At 35.5% G+C, this 18,112-nt stretch overlaps 1 protein-coding gene across 1 annotated transcript in view; it reads right to left on the reverse strand.

Annotated features, from left to right (window-relative positions):
• Nucleotides 1-4,367: 4,367 nt before the first annotated feature.
• TLK1 (tousled like kinase 1) overlaps nucleotides 4,368-18,112 on the reverse strand; it is a 136,957-nt gene continuing 123,212 nt past the window's right edge. Inside the window, exons 19-21 of the mRNA XM_014846602.3 lie at nucleotides 15,668-15,779; nucleotides 14,636-14,743; nucleotides 4,368-6,155 (exon numbers count right to left, since the gene is read on the reverse strand). Of these exons, the coding sequence (XP_014702088.1) occupies nucleotides 5,979-6,155; nucleotides 14,636-14,743; nucleotides 15,668-15,779 (397 nt within the window). The 3' untranslated portion in view covers nucleotides 4,368-5,978. The remainder of the gene's footprint in view (nucleotides 6,156-14,635; nucleotides 14,744-15,667; nucleotides 15,780-18,112) is intronic.

The raw sequence follows: 18,112 nt of genomic DNA on the forward strand, positions 1-18,112 counted from the left end.
AGAGCCTGTGCCTATCAGTTGGAGAAACTTCTGAACCCACTCCAGGTGCTAGGTGCCTGCAAGGCAGGTGCTATTAGTATAAAGAGTTTACATTTATGAAAGGTAAGCCTAGAGAAGTTAGTGACTTCTCTAAGGTCACACAATTATTAAGTAACAAAGCTGGAATGCAAAGCCAGGTCTGACATCAAAACCCATGCTTTTCTCATTTTTCACTACTTAACAGGAAGTTATGAATTTGGTCATTAGCAGACACAGAGAGAGACTCTAGGATGCAATATGAATGACATGAGATAACTTGAAACACCCAAAATGACTAGTATTAAGAACAAATTAGCCATACTCGTTCTTTGGATCAGGTAATTTTAGTGTTTGTTTGACATCTGTTGTATTCTAGAAATAAAGCCTCAGTATCTCTCTGATCACGTCAATGGCACTTACTCCAAACTAAGAACAGTGGGATGTTGGTCATGCACATCTGTTTAGCTCAACTATATGGTTATGGGAACAGCATACGTTTCTTCAGAAGAAAATGGATCACATATTTAAAGAAAAATTTCATCTTAATTACATTCAGATTTTTTAAACCAAAGAAAGAGTCATTTCTTGAAGTCAGGATACTCATTTGTGATCTCTGCACTGGAGTACCGCCCATGGCTGATTTCACCAGACTGAGAAGACTTTTAGAAACAAAGTTCAGGGGCCATATATGAACAACTAGTGAAGTTTCTCTCAAGTTTCCAGGACCTCCTTTGGAGAAAGTTAACTTAATACAGTCAGTTTTACAAAGTTATTATTAGAGACCAACTGGTACCACTGCAAGGAAAGCAGATAGGATCTACCTACCTTCTGTGCTCATGAAAGTGGGCCAAGGATGAGAAAGATGAATTTATCTCTTTAAGTTAGGCAGAACCGGATCTGATCTTTGACTTCAAAATGCAACAGAAAACAAATGTGAAAGCAGGAAAAGGTTTGTGACTCACTCTGCACCTTACCTGGAATGAGCCTGGGACAAAAGCCCCTTTCTCAAATGACTCAACAGCCATCAAGGCACAATTCAGATGGCATTCCTGATCTAACAGTTGAAGAATTCATTAGATTTGGCTTTTCCCCCTTTTTTGGTGAGGAAGATGGGCCCTGAGCTAACATATGTGCCAGTCTTCCTCTATTTTATGTAGGATGCTGCCACAGTGTGTCCTGACAAGTGGGGCTAGGTCTGTGTCTGGGATCCAAACCTGTGAACCCTGGGCCACCAAAGCAGAGCGTGTGAAGTTAACCACCACGCCACTGGGCTGGCCCCTAGATTTGCTCTTTTATGGTGAGAATTATCTGTTTGTATCTATTCAGTTTTGTGTCATCTTTGAAGAATCATGAAGATTTAACAAACTAAAGTTTTATAATAAAGAGGCAAGATGTTAACATGGTAAGAAATCTTGCTCTAGGACTCCAAAAGCTGTGCTTCAGTTCTGGTACCACTCCTTACTAGTTATGTGGCCTAACCGAGCTTTTTCTTTTCTCCAAGTTTGTTTCCTCCTCTAAAACTGGGATAAAAATGCCTATTCTACCTCAGATGGTTGTCACTAGCAAGGAAAAGCCTGGAAAGTATGGTAGAACTGCCTCTGATAAAATAGCATAAATGGTTAGGGTATGATCCTTTTGGCAATTACAATTTTACACAAAGAGTTGCTATTTTTTGTTTTAAATTGCTACTCTTTCTCCCACTTTCAGGTAATCTAATCATCACTGTTTGAAGCTTGAGTCAAGCATTGTAAAACTATTTCTTGAAAGAATTTAAATTATCACAGGAAGCACCGCAGACTGCATTGTATATGTAAAAAGCAAGAGAATACTCTTTGAGTCTTAAGAAAGAATGATGGTAATAGCAGCTTATTATACATGGTATTACAGTGTACTGAGCACGGTTCTAAGTGCATTATATATGTGAACTCATTTACTCCTCACAACCACTCTGTATGGTAGCTACTATTATCCTTATTTTCAGATGAGGAACCTGAGACACAGGTAGTAAATGGCAGTCGACATTTGAATTCAAAGAATCTGGTTCCAAAATCTGAGTTCTTAACTGGTATATTGCATTGGCTTTCTTATAGCAGTCATATGTGAGAATATAGTCAATAATATTGTAATAACTTCGTATGGTGACAGATGATTACTAGACTTATTGTGATCACCTCACAATGCATGTGTCAAATCACTATATTGTACACCTGAAACTAATATAATATTGTATGTCAACTATACTTTAAAAAACAAAAAGTCATGTGTATGTATGTAGGTAATCTATATCCCTAGTATTTTAAATGAGTGACAATTTCCAGGTGAAAATCACACATTTTGGTCCTACCTAAAAATAACTCTTCTAAGTTCTCCTCTGGCTCTGTGCAAATTTTTGAAGTTGGTTTATACACATTTAGTCAAATCTTTCCCATTCAAAAATTAAAGAATTCCCAGGGGAAAAATCCTCAAAAATCAACAGATAAATTATATAAATTCTAAAACTGTTGCAGAATTCCTGAAATTCAGGAATGAGAATTCTAATAGTATGACTTATAAACTAGATGCTAAATGCACTCCCCACCCCCTGCTTTTTCTCCCCAAATCCCCCCAGTACATAGTTGTATATTTTAGTTGTGGGTCCTTCTAGATGTGGCATGTGGGATGCCACCTCAGCATGGCCTGATGAGCGGTGCCATGTTCACACCCAGGATCCAAACCAGCGAAACCCTGGGCCGCTGAAACAGAGCACGTGAACTTAACCCCTCAGCCACAGGGCTGGCCCCTAAACGCACTTTTTGAATTAGATTAAGCCTACAGAACATTAAAGTTTAGTACATTTGGGAGGAAAATTATCACCTAACACGTCAAAATTTAAAGTGGGATTAGAGAAAGATCTGCCAATGTGATTTTAAAGGTATAAATAAGACTGTCTTTTTTCACACACAAATCCAACAGCAATGTAATTAAATTCTAGAGTAAACTAACAATCTAAAAGGACAGCAGAGTCTGCACTGCCACTAAAACATAGCTAATAACATCTGATGATAATCAACATTATTGCATTTAATAAGTAACGATGAACAGCAAAACAAACAATATACTCTTAAAATGTTCCACTGAAGCTCTCCACCACTTTGGCTTCATGTAATGAGGTATCTGTAAAAGTATTCGTTCACATTTTATGTCCCTTTAAACGGAAAGAGTTCTGTTTTTTAGGAGAAGGGGATGGCAGCCAGTAAGGAAAAAAATAGACCGAGACTTTATTTTTGAAAAACAACCAAGTATCTACCCAACTCCCCGACTTACAGATGATTAGGGTGATTTCTACCCTTACTTCCTCTCAACATGCACACACTATAGCTAATTCACATCGAAGAAACTTTAAAATTATATGCAAAAACTGTACATTTTACCTTGCATCAGTGCTGACTCTCAAAGGGAGAAGACCTTGGCTACTGTCTTAGGGATACAAGACATGCTTTAATTCTGAAGACAAAATTCAAGAGACCAGAAAACAATTTAAGCTTCAAAGGATATTAGAGCCAAAGATTGCCAGAACAACTGAAATTATTTAGTGAAAGACACCGATTTCCCACGTGAAGATAACAGTAAATTATTCAATTTGGCTCAGCTGGCCATCTTGTACTTGCTGGGTAACTGACATAGTACCCTAAACCTATAGCTTTTGTTTGGAAAACTTTAAGATGAAGAGACAGTCTATGAGTTAATTCATCTCCAATACATCTTTGATTCTAAATGATTACCAAACCCAGGTCAGGGAAGCAGTTTTATGGCTTGTTTTCCTCCTTTCCTACATTTTGACAGCAGCAGTCATTTTCATTCATTTGAAATTAATATGGTAAAGCAGTGATCTAGGCTAGGTCTATACTAATTCAACTTCATGTGAGATGTACAGTCCACTTAATATCTCACCAAAATTTTAAGCAAAACTGGGCATTTTCTTTTAATTCAGGACTTCAAATAATAGTTACTATATGAACATAGCACTTTATGATTTGGAAAGATAAAAACCCAAAACAACAAAACTGAAAAATTTTCGGGCAGCACCTAAAGCACTCAATCAATGCTAACATTTCATTACTGTGTCAATATTTTTTTTATAGGATTTCTATCTTAATCTACAGAGGAGCAGGTATAGCCCTTACGCCATTCCTGATAGTGCTAAGTGTTACTTACCTAGGATTAGCCTTGATAATGGTTATTAGGTTTACTTTAACAGCTTGAAACACTTTATACTTCTCTTGAAGTATACTTAAAGGATTTATTCAGCTGATTCTTAAGGAGCCAAATCAGTCAATACCCTAAATCTTGAAAGCTCCCTTCGAATGTAATTTTCATAGTCTTTAAATTTTAACTGTCATTGTTTATTACTGTTTTGGCTACATTCTCTACAATTTCAGCAGCATCTTAAAGAGACAATGTGTCTATGTACAACGAAAAAACAAAATGGCTTGCAACATCAGAAATAAGAGCCACAGTTTAACTGTACAATATTAAGGAGAATCTGTTGTAAGTTATAGCCTCCTTTTCGGCAACATGGACAACTTACATGTAAGTATCAGCATTATGAACGTGACAATAAAGAAATAATCTTACAGGAGTGAAATACAGCATCCTGAAAAATAATGGTTTCTACCATACAAGGCAATTAGAAAATGTTCACATTTTAACAAATCTGTACAAACCACAAGAAACTTGTTTATGGGACCATCATCCCATCTTGCTGATAAGAACCTTCTAGAAATGCAGAATAACCATGAACAGTTTATAAATCTAGTATCTATGTGCTCCACAGCCCTAGAACCCAAGAAACTGATTTAGAGAACTCTACAAGTCCAACATGGATCAGTTTTACATGCCTTGATTGTTAATGAATGTCCGCTTTTAATATCACTCTATGATGTACAGTCGACTTGCACCTTTAAGGAGGTCATTCGATTTTTTAGCAAAGAAGCAACATCATTTAGCAGCAATTAAAGCGCCTTCAAGAAGACTTAAAAAAAATACAATATCCAATTAGAAAAGCCCTATTTTTAAACATTTGTACAAGAATAAGCTGCTGAAACTTGGTAATTGAAATACGACATCTGTACAACAATTTACAATAGAGCTAGAAGGGAATTTATCATTATCCTGCATAGAACTGGTCTGCATTTGGTTACATACTGTCACTTGTTTTAATGAACAAGGCCTGGTAATAAAAGAAAAATATCTGTTAATTGTAACATGTTGAAAACACTGGAGATATTACAATTTAGTGAATTCAACTGATTTCAAAACAAGCAGCTCATTTTGTCAAGGGTGTAAAGTATCTGAGCTCTCCCTTTAACATAACCAGTGAAAAAAACGGACATGATTTCGAGGTACAACTTGGTAAAAGCCAGAACAAGCAAATGACAAAGTCTAACTTTGTCCAGAGTCTAACTCTCACATTCTATTACTATAAAACACAACTGTCACTGTCATTCAGTTCTTACTTTGGTTTCAGCAGGTAACTGCCGAATGCTGAAGAATGTATCCAGGCACTATAGTTCGTGTGTGAGAAATATGTCTCATATTTTTTTCATGTGTTTTTAAATAATGAAAAACTACCCTTCATATTAGAACTCTCTAGTAACAACCAAATGTATTTAAGTATTATAAACGTTATTTACAGTGTTCCCCCAAACAAACAAAAAACCATTTTTCTTCTATCTTAACATGGTACTCCTGTTTCTGTGCAACAGGCCGTCATCCTTCACTGCTCAAGGTTATAGTCAGAAGTGTACATTTATTCATTGTCCATGATCCAGTCTCATACAAATGACGCTATGAAGAACTTCATCACAGTTCTCAACCATGTCCTGTGTAAAAAAGAAAACAACAAAAACACTCAAATGCTCTCAAACTCAAGTGTGCATCTGGAAGCAATTCAAAGATATCATGCCAGTTTTGGAGGGAAGTCAGTAAGTAATTATGCTTGAAGAAGGGGGTGTAGGGGATGCTGTCAGCCCAGCCATGTGTAAGTTTCCTGAAGAATTTGATCTTCTCATGTGCGGGAGAAGGTATGGGTCATTTGCCAGTTGGTGCACATCAAATCGATCTTCTTTTCGGTATGCCAAACAGCGTCTTATAAAGGCCTTTAAAAAAAAAAAAAAGTCATCTAAGGCCCCCTTTTAAATATCAATCAACTGAACCCTTTAGAAGGATGGACAAAGTTAAGACAATAAATAGATTTCATTTTATTTGAGGTTCAAGCCTTAAAAAATGTTTTTCTGCAGCAATAAAATTCTCATTCCAAATTCAACTTTTAACTCATAGCCCCTAGTGGTTCACTTTGTAGTCTAACTTTTTTTTTTCCCATCACTGTACAAATGTGCCCTTGTACCCTTTTCGCCCACCCCCTCTGGTAACCCAATCTATTCTCTGTGTCTAAGCATTTGTTTGTTGTTTTTTTATCTTCTCCATGTGAGTGAAATCATACTGTATTTGGCTTTCTCTGTTTAACTTATTTCTCTCAGCATAATACCCTCAAGATCCATCCATGTTGTCACAAATGGCAAGATTTCATCTTTTTATGGCTGAATAGTATTTCATCATATATATACACACCACATCATCTTTTATATTTATTTATTTATTTGAGGTCATACAGGTTTATAACATTATATAAATTTCAGGTGTACATCATTTTTCAACTTCTGTAGATTGCATTACGTTCACCAGCAAAAGTCTAGTTGGCATCCATCACCATACACATGTGCCCCTTTGCCCCTTTGCCCTTCCCCCTGCCCCCTTGCCTTCTGGTTCCCACCAATCTGTTCTCCATATTAATGTGTTTATCTTCCACATGAGTGAAGTCATACAATAATTGTCTTTCTCCATCTGACTTACTTTGCTTTGCACAATACCCTCAAGGTCCACCCACGTTGTCACAAATGGCATGATACGTCTTTTTTATGGCTGAGTAGTAGTCCATTATATACTTCCTTATCCATTCATCCACTGATGGGCACTTAGGTTGTTTACAAGTCTTGGCTATTGTGAATAACGCTGCAGTGAACATGAGGGTGCATGTATCTTTTCAAATTCATGTTTCCATGTTCTTTGGATACATATCCAGAAGTGGAATACCTAGATCTTATGGTGTTTTCTATTCTTAATTTTTTGAGAAATCTCCATACTGTTTTCCATAGTGGCTTCACCAGTTTACATTCCCACAGCAGTGTATGAGGGTTCCTTTTTCTCCACATCCTTACCAACACTTGTTATTTCTTGTCTTTTTAATAACAGCCATTCTGACAGGCATGATATGGTATCTCACTCTGGTTTTGATTTGCATTTCTCTAATAATTAGTGATGTTGAGTATCTCTTCATGTGCCTGTTGGCCATCTGTGTATTTTCTTTGGAAAAATGTCTGTTTACATCCTCTGCCCAGTTTTTAATCGGCTTTTTTTATTGTTGAGTTGTATGAGTCCTTTACATATTTTGGATATTAACCCCTTATCGGATATATGACTTGCAAATATTTTCTCCCAATTGGTAGGTTGTCTTTTCATTTTGTTGATGGTTTGCTTTGCCATGGAGAAGCTTTTTAGTTTGATGTAGTCCCATTTGTTTATTTTTTCTTTTGCTTCCCTTGCCTGAGGAGACACGGTATTCAATAAGATACTGCTAAGATTGACATCAAAGAGTGTGCTGCCTATGTTTTCTTCCAGGAGTTTTATGGATTCAGGTCCCACATTCAAGTCTTTAATCCACTTTGAGTTAATTTTTGTGTATGGTCTAATATAATGGTTAACTTTCATTCTTTTGCATATATAGTCTAAATTATTTTTGCTACCATTTAAACTTACTGCTGGAAAGCTGCATTCTTTCTTTAAGTGCAATAAAATATAAATAATATAAAAAGTAGCATTTTAATCCTTTTGGAGTGTACAATTCCGTGACATTAAGTACATTCACAGTGTTGTGCAACATCACCATTATCCATCTTCAGAACTTTTTCATCATTCAAAACTGAAATTCTGTACCCATTAAACAATAACTCCCCAATCCTCCTTCCCCCAAGCATTGGCAACCACTATTCTATGCTCTTTACCATCTGACTATTCTAGATACCTTATAGTGGAAACATACAATATTTATTTGTCCTTGTGTGTTGCTTATTTCATTCGGCATAAAAGTCATCCGTTGTAGCATGCATGAGAATTTTGTTCACTTTTAAGGCTGAATAGTATTCCACTGCATGTATATGCCACATTTTGTTTATCCATTTATCTGTTGATTGACATTTTTTAGTTTTTTCTACCTTTTAGCTATTGTGAATAATGCTGTTATGAATGATCTGTGTGAGTCCCTGCTTTCATGTTTTTTGGGGTATTTACCTAGAAGTGGAATTGCTGGATCATATGGTATTTTTTTTTTTTTTTGCAGTATAATTGACATATAACATTGTATTCGTTTCAGGTGTACAACATGATTCAACATTTGTATATACTGTGAAATTATCATCACAATAAATCTAGTTAATATTACAAATTAGCACAAATTTTTTTCTTGTGATGAGAACTTTTAAGATCTTTTCTCTCAGCAACTTTTAAATATACAATATGGTATTATTAACTATAGTCATCATACTGTACATTATATCCCCAGGACATTCTGTAATTGGAAATTTGTATCCTTTGACCCCCTTCATCCAAACCAACCCCACTCCCCCCCACCTCTGGCAACCACCAATGTGTTCTCTATATCCATGAGCTCTTTTTTATTTTTTTAAAGATCTGACATATAAGATCATACGGTATGTCTATTTCTGACTTAATTCACTTAGCATAACGCCCTTAAGCTCCATCCATGCTGTTGCAAATGGCAAGATTTCCTTCTTTTTAATGGCTAATATTCCATTGTATATATATACACCACAGTTTCTTTATCCACTTATCCATTGATGGACACTTAGGTTGCTTCCATGCCTTGGCAGTTGTAAATAATGCTACAATTAACATGGGGTGCATGTTTCTTTTTGAGTTAGTGTTTTCCTTTTCTTCAGATAAATACCCAGCAGCAGAATTGCTAGATCATATGATATTTCTAGTTTTACTTTTTTGAGGAATCTTATTGTTTTCCAAATTACATTCCTACCAACAGTGCCCAAGTGTTCCCTTTTCTCCACATCCTCTCCAACATTTCTTGTCTTTCTGATGACAGCCATTCTAACAGATATGAGGTGATAATTCATTGTGGTTTTGATTTGCATTTTCCTGATTTACCAGTGATGTTGAGCATCTTTTCATGCACCTGTTAGCCATGTGAATGTCTTCCTCGGAAAAATGTCTATTAAATTTTCTGCCTATTTTTAAATTGGACTTTTTGTTGTTGTTGAGTTGTATGAGTTCTTTATATATTTTGGATATTAAGCCCTCATCAGATATATGGTTTGCAAATATTCTCTCCCATTCAGTAGGATGCCTTTTCATTTTGATGGTTTCCTTTGCTGTGCAAGCAGCTTTTTCATTTGATGCAATCCCACTTATTTTTGCTTTTGTTGCCTTTGCTATTAGTGTCAAATCCAAATAATCCTCTCCAAGACTGACGTCAAGAGCTTAACTGTCTACATTTCTTCTAGAAGGTTTATGGTTTTAGGTATTATGTTCAAGACTTTCATCCATTTTGAGTTAATTTTTGTGTATGGTCTAAGATAGTGGTCCAGTTTCATTCTTTTGCATGTGGCTGTCCAGTTTTCCCAGCACCATTTATTAAAGAGACTGCCTTTCTCCATTGTATATTCATGCGCCCTTTGTTGTAAATTAATCACTCATACCTGTGTGGATTTATTTCTGTGCTCTCTATTCTCTTCCATAGATCTATATGTCTGTTTTTATGCCAATACCATACTGTTTTGATTACTACAGCTATGAAATATAGTTTGAAATCAAGAAGCATAATGCCTCCACCTTTGTTTTTCTTTCTCAAGATTGCTTTGGCTATTCATGGTCTTCTGTGGTTCCACAGAAATTTTAGGATTGTTTGTCCTATTTCTGTGGAAAAAGCCATTGGAATTTTGATAGGATTGCATTGAATCTGTGGATTGCTTTGGGTAGTATGGACTTTTTAACAATATTAATTTTACCAATCCATGAGCATAGAATATCTTTCCATTTGAGTCCTTTTTTTTTTTTTTTTGCTGAGAAGACTAGCCCTGGGCTAACATCTGTGCCAATCTTCCTCTATTTTATATATTTTATATGTGCCACAGCATGGCTGATCAGTGGTGTAGGTCCACGCCCAGGATCTCAACCAGGGCCACCGAAGCAAACCACGCTGAACTTAACCACTAAGCCATTGTGCTGGCCCCTCCGTTTGTGTCTTTTATCAATGTCTTATAGTTTTCAGTATACAGGTCTTTCATCTCCTTGGTTAAATTTATTTGTAGGTATTTTATTCTTTTTGATGAAACTGTAAATGGGTTATTTTATTTTCTCTCATAAGTTTATTAATGTAGAGAAATACAACAGATTTTTGTATATTGATTTTGTATCCTGCAACTGTACTGAATTCGTTCATTAGTTCTAACAGTTTTTTTGTAGAGTCTTTAGGGTTTTCTACATATAATAGCATGTTATCTGCAAATAGTGACAGTTTTAATTCCTCCTTTCTGATTTGGATTCCTTTTATTTCCTTTTCTTGCCTAATTGCTCTGGCTAGGATTTCCAGTACCATGCTGAATGTGGAAAGCTGCATTTCTTAGAAAATTCTGGAGACTTTTTTTCTTCTAGAATTTTTCTTCTGCTAAAACAATCCTCTCACTCTCCTTCCATTTTATTATCAGTATAGTTTGGCCAGAGGTAATTATGCCATTTTTGGCCATAATATTTTTTCCTGTTGAGCATAAAGACTTTCTTTAGATGAAAGGAATACTGAAGTGACACTTCTATTGGTATTTTCATTTCCTAGGTTAACAGTGTGTATCAGGACACGTTTGAAAAACCTAAATAATGGAATAATGGAATATAATAATCACTGTTTTTTTTATTGAGTTCATAAATAGTTTACATCAATGTGAGATTTCAGTTGTTCATTATTTCTTGTCTGTTACCACATAGGTTCCCCCTTCACCCCTTGTGCCAACCCCCCACCACTCTTCCCCTGGTAACCAGTGAACTGTTTTCTTTGTCCACGTATTTGTTTATATTCCACATATGAGTGAAATCATCTGGTGTCTGTCTTTCTCAGACTGGCTTATTTTGCTTAGCATAATTCTCACCAGGTCCTTCAATGTTATTGCAAATGGGATGAATTTGTCATTTTATGGCTGAGTAGTATTCCACTGTATATATGTACCACATCGTCTTTATCCAGTCATCAGTCAATGGGCACTTGGATTGTTTCCGTGTCTTAGCTATTGTGAATAGTGCTGCAATGAACATGGGGGGACATATGTTATTTGGGATTGTTGATTTCAAGTTGTTTGGGTAGATACCCAGTAGTGGGATAGCTGGGTCATATAGTATTTCCATTTTTCCTTTTTTGAGGAGTCTCCATACTGTTTTCCATAGTGGCTGCACCAGTTTGCATTCCCACCAGCAGTGTATGATGGTTCCCTTTTCTCCACACCCTCTCCAACATTTGTTATTTTTAGTCTTAGTGATTATAGCCATTTTAACAGGCTGAAGGTGATTATCTTAGTGTGGTTTCGATTTGCATTTCCCTGATGATTAGTGACATTGAACATCTTTTCATGTGTTTGTTGACCATCTGTACATCTTGTTTTGAAAAATCTCTGTTCATATCCTCTGCCCATTTTTTGATTGGGTTGTTTGTTTTTTATTGTTCAGTTGTGTGAGTTCCTTATATATTATGGAGATTAGCCCCTTGTCAGATATATGATTTGCAAACAATTTCTCCCAATTGGTGGGTTGTCTCTTTGTTTTGATTCTAGTTTCTTTTGCCTTGCAGAAGCTCTTTAGTCTGACGAACTCCCATTTGTTTTTCTTTTGTTTCCCTTGTCTGAGAAGACATGGTATTCGAAAAGATCCTTTTTAGTTTGACGTCAAAGAGTGTACTACTGATGTTATCTTCCAGGAGTTTTATAGTTTCAGGACATATCTTCAAGTCTTTGATCCATTTTGAGTTTATTTTTGTGTAAGGCGTGAGATAGTGGTCTACCTTCATTCTTTTGCATGTGGCTGTCCAGTTTTCCCAACACCATTTATGGAAGAGACTATCTTTTCTACTGTATCTTCTTGGCACCTTTGTTGAAGATTAGCTGTCCGTAGATCACTATCTTTTTTCCTTCTCAAACTGGCTTTATATATTCTATCCTTGAGAATAGCTTCTTACGTTATACTTCAATAAAGATTTTTTATATTTTTTAAAAAGGTCACAAATCATAAGTGTACAACACAAAGTGAATATATCTATTTAATTCAAGAAAAAGAACTTTACCAGAACCTGCTAAGTCTCTTCATGCCGCCGTCCAGGCACTGGCTCTGCCCCCAGACTACCTGGGTAACCTCTATCCTGACTTCTAATGCCATAGTTGAGTTTTTATTATTTCTTTATATAAATGGAATGATAGATTATTTTCTCCTTTGCCTGGTTTCTTTCATCTAATATTATATGTGAGAGATTCATACATTTTTTGCAAAAGATAAAACATTCTTAAGGGATAACTCTTTCCCTTTCTTATTGCTCACACTAGAAATAACCTTATCTTGAAATTCTTAATTGCCACATAAATTCACGAATTAAAGTATCTGTAGGAAAACTAAGATATATAACTTTAAGTCAAAGTTTAACCATATTAAGAAGTAACTCTTGCATTTTCTTTGCTCTGATATTTATTAAAAGTAATTTTTTTCTCTAAAAACAAACTAGCTCTTCCCATTATCATACCATGGTTAGCTTACTCACATTCTTTCTGATCACATAGGTTTTATCTTTTTAAGTCTTTAATAAATAAAAAAAGTTTCAGAGACCACTCTGAAAATGATTAAGATGGAGGAAAGAAATTCAAGAGTGACTGATATGTTGAAGACAGAGTGTGAGAGGATGAAAAGTACCAACAGCAAGGTTAAAAATTCTGTGAGGAGTAATGTACTTAAGATGCCCACACAAGGTCAACGGAGGTACTTGGTGAAGGAGGACAAGAGGTTAAAAAAACCAACAATGTGACCTTCCCCAGATTCCAAAACAGTGATTGTGGCACCTATAAAGAGCCTAGGCTAGAACCAGAGATGCCTAAATGGGACTTCTTTTTGGCACACTACACTAATTCCTGGTCATTTTTGTCAGTATTAAGAAAAAAAAAGGATCTTGCATTGACTAAATTTAGTTTCTGTTCTCACTGATGCTGTAGATAGAAAGGGAAGACAAAATTCAGACGCTAGTTACTATCAAAATCTTTTTAAAGGAGTCATATTTACCTCTTGAAAATAATTGTGCTTTAAAGAAAGGATATGTTATCTTTTTAATTGTCAAAATCTTCTAAAAATCATTCAAACAACTTGCAAAAAACCAATAAAGATGTTACAGAAAATGAAATAGAGGACATTTCCAATAAATACTGAGATTAACAAAAAGCAGTACATTTTCAATTCAAAGGCCACTATGACCTCGATCAGGGGCAAGATCCAGCAGTGCGTATCTATACTCTGAGAGTATAGAAACTATATAATGCCTGTTTATGAATTATTCTTATGGCCTATTCATACCAGAGAAAATGGGAACTTCATGTGCTTTTTACGAATTTCACAGGGTTTAAAAAAAGAGAAGACTTCAATGGGGGAGTCACAGAAAAATGAGCTTTGTGATGAGTATAAAAAAACAAGAGTAAAAATACAAATGTGAAAGGCCAACAGGATGAAGGGAAGATATTAAATACCATAAAAGTTTTGCTATTTCATGTTATTACACAGGCATTTATAAATTAGAACTACAGGAAGCTGTCTGTTATAGATTCACAGACTGCTACACATAGCAGAGCAGACGATGAGGTCAGGCTTTCTCAAGAGCTAGTGCAGCACAGCATAATGGACAAAGGTGTGCATTCTGGAGTCTAGGAGAAGCGGATATGTTGAGCCACAGCTCTGCCATTTTATTAGCTGGTCTGATTCTGGACAAGGTACTTTTGCTATGGCTTGCCTGGTTTCCTACTTTATAAAATGGGAATAACAAAAATACCTATATTTAAAAAGTTTAAAAAGATATATAAAAAGTATGAACACAATGTCTAGCACATAATAAGCATTAAATAAATGGCAGTTATTACTACTTTTATTATTTCTTACACACTTAAATATCTCAGTATTAACATAAGCTGATATGTAAAACATAAAGGTAACAACAGGCCCAGATCTTATGATTTTCCCTAATTTTCAAAGCAAGTTGGTACAAACAAAGAACCAGGGACCATATTTGGGTCCTTAAAAGATGAAAACTATCACAACCAAGGGCCTAAGCAACTCTTTCTCACAGAGCAAATCACCAGCCCCTACTGGACAGACTTTCCTGTGGTAGCAATCCCTTTTACTTTACTTACTAAGTACTTATTTTGTTTTAAGCACAATTTATGAAATAACATTTACTTCAAAAACATTTACATAAACTTAATACCTTTGCCTCACTGCTTACAACCGGTTTTACAGGGAACTGGACTTCTGTGGCTTTCAATATTGTATTTTCTTGAAGAATGTCTTGTTGAGATTGATTGTGACCAAATGGCTTAAAAAACAACAACAATAATAAAATGTTGAGAAATTTATCTCACAAAATATTTAAACAGAGATATTGTCGTCAATAAATTCCCAAAATACAAATGATTCGTGTTCTAAAAAATCCTGTCAGTTATTTGGAAGCTGGGATACAATCTCATAGAAACAAGGTTATAACTGATAGCAGGCTGCAAAAGCCCATCTAATCAATCCTCAACATGGCTGAAACACTGCAAATACACCATAGAAAATAATGCTGCTACAATATAAGTAATAAAGATAAAATACAAACAAAAAGAAATTTAAAACTTTACTCTGAATGTTTAAAAAATAAAGTTTGATTAGAGAAGAGATAAAGAAGTAGTGGAAATATCTGTAAAAAGCCCAAAGAATAAAATAAATGAAATAGCTCTGGTTTTGGTCCTAACTTGCAGTGAATTCCCAGACAAGTCCCTTAACCTCTCTTTCCATACTGAGGAAGGGATTAGATATCATCTATGGGAACCTGTAGTTCCCACTTTAATATAAAGAGGGGTTTGGGAAGAATTGAGATTAAGTTTGATGGAATTTCCCTGAGGAAGCACAGAGGGAAACTAGGCCTAGGCCAAACTGTGTGTGCATGGGGTAGAGGATGTGAGGAAGTGGGGAGAAGAGAAGATAATGGAAAGTGTTCTGACTCCAGTTTAACAGGAGGAAATGTTAACACTGTTGACAGATAGTTACTTCTCAAGGAAAAAAAGGCAAAAAGCAGGCCAAGTAAACTGTTGTGACATTAAAATAATTCTGATGCATAGAAATTTTAGGAAGAAATAGAGAAGAAGCCTAGCTTTCCTTGGAAGAATTTAAATTGACTTCAAGTTAATGAGACTTTGCATTTAAGAGGGGAAAATTCAACTTATCTCTCTACAGCTGAATCTGGTCTACATTAACTTACCTTTCTACCGTAAAGACACTGAAAGAAGATGACTCCGACTGACCACACATCAACCTTGTTGGAAATCTTTGGTGGTTCTTTTCCAACTACAAAACATTCAGGAGGTAAATACCTATAGTTTTTTTTTTTTTTTTTTTTTTTTGGAGAAAAAAGGCAAAGATACTATTAGCAATCTATAATTTAAAATTTTCTAAATGTAAAATCTTGGAATGCTCATTTTATCCATATACAAAGTTTAGAAATTTTATCAATGAAAATCACCAAACTTTTGAAGCATTTACATCCATGTATCATTTCACTCTAGAGCCAAAGCGTAAAACGTTGTGATACAGTATGCAATATATTTATATATAAAATATATATTATCTACAGAAAGAAAAATTATCATTAGAAATTATGATGTTCTAATTTGAATAAGTCTCTAATAATAGTAGAAGAAATCTTCTCCCATCTGCCTTTACCAGCATTCAAACTGTAGGCAGTTCTCTTCCTAAAACACATATCTGATCAGGTGGTTTTTTTTGTTTAAGGAATCTCAGCATGACTCACCGCCCAGGTGAGACCTCACATCTCGTTTGTAACACAAGACCCATCCTAATCTAGCAGCAACTTAAATTTCCAAAATCTGCACTCACCCCCTCTAACTGGCTAGGCAAAAACAATTCACTTGGTTCCCCACACAACTTTTTTTCCCCATGCTTTTGAATATGACAATCCCTAACCACTCCACTTCACGTGGTGAGCACCTTTTCTTCTTCAAGAACCCCCCCACCGACCTCCATAAGCCCTCTCTGCTACCCTCCAGGCAGAGCTTTCCTTCTTCCTCACATATGATGGCATCACTCTCAACTCACACTAGACTGTGAGCAGCTCAAGGAGCTCCTTTCATTATGCAGTTTCGAACACTAGCAGCGTCTGAAATACACTGAGTATTCAAAAATACTATTTTCTCATTTGTAAGTACTATTTATAAGTTCATAATTTTAGATAAAGGAAAGGTAAAAATAAATGTCACCTTAGGTTATAAGTAAAAAGATCTATAGGGATACAAATATCTCAAACATCAAAAATTTAGATAAGTTAAAAACCCTGAAAAGGAATATTATAGATAAATGCAAATCTACTCTCTTTTTATAGTTTTATACTCACTATGCTAAAATCATTTAAATTTCAGCAGGATGTTGACAGATCTCTTAAAAAACAGATTAAATTTCTTGAAGTAGAACCACCAAAGATGACCAATAACTTACTTGTGATGTAAATCCTTTCCTACCCCTCAAATCAAGTAAAAAGCCAGATTTGTTTTACGAATAAAAGTGGATATTTTGCGTAGGTCTACGTGTGTGTGACTGAAACAAGAATGGCTCTTAAACACTGCTATGCCATCTCTGGAGGCAAAAAGGAGTAAGAAGGGGAGGAATTGTAGGGATAGAGACAAAGCTTTCCAGGAAAAATGAGCGCCAGGATTTAATGGATGAGTGCATTTAAGACCTTAGGGGAGGGAGGGACAAAACTGATTTTCTTCTAACTGATAAAGACAAAAGTTTAAGTTTCTGGGGATGAATGGTAATTTGTAAAAGCACTATATACATGTATTCTAAAAGTTTGAACAGGACATCTCAGTTTACCAAATACATAACTAAAAAACTAATATGACTGTAGAAAACTAACCATGTTTTGGAATGCTGTTTCTACGGGAAATACAGCCCAGGTTCCTACATGGAAATGCCACAACTATATCCTCCTTCCTATACAGCCCTCTAAATATAAGGTTTCCTGTCTCATGCCCAGCTGTCAGAGGGAAACTTCCTTGCCCTGCCCTACACTAGCGAAGCCAGAGTGAGAGGGAAACGACACAGGGGGAGTTTTCCATACTGTTCCAGAGGACCCCGGGTTCTACCAAGAAGCTTTGTTTTTGTTGGTTTTATTTTTTAGGATTCTAAGATTTTCTTGTGAAAAAAGGAGCCTTGTTGCTAAAAGGAAAAAGTCTCAAGACTACTGATTGAGGATACTTTTGGGGTTTACTAGTTTGAATGATAATTTTCTTTAAATGTGAAAAAAAAAAAATCCATGACATATTATCTTATTCGCATTCCTAGAAAATGCCATAAGCAGAATTTGAAACTTTAAAATGGTTTTAAAAGAATACATGAACGTGACTAATCCCTATTCATGAAAGGTAAAGTCCATACAGACCTGCGACATCTTATGGAACCGGTTATTATGTGCTCAGGCTAACTGTGTGCAGACTGTTCCAGAAACCCTCATGTCACATTTATGTTTCTAGCCATTATATTGTTCACTGAAGCTGAGTACAGTTATCTCTCTTACAATTAAAATTTTACCCCTTTTCGTAAACTAATTTATTCTGAAAACTGCGTTTGTTTTGTAATTTTATAGTCTATGCTACTTCACTTTGGTAAATTTAACAGTAAATTTGAAAAT

This window comes from Equus asinus, chromosome 4 (genome assembly GCF_041296235.1).
Source record: "Equus asinus isolate D_3611 breed Donkey chromosome 4, EquAss-T2T_v2, whole genome shotgun sequence".
Classification (NCBI taxonomy): domain Eukaryota; kingdom Metazoa; phylum Chordata; class Mammalia; order Perissodactyla; family Equidae; genus Equus; species Equus asinus.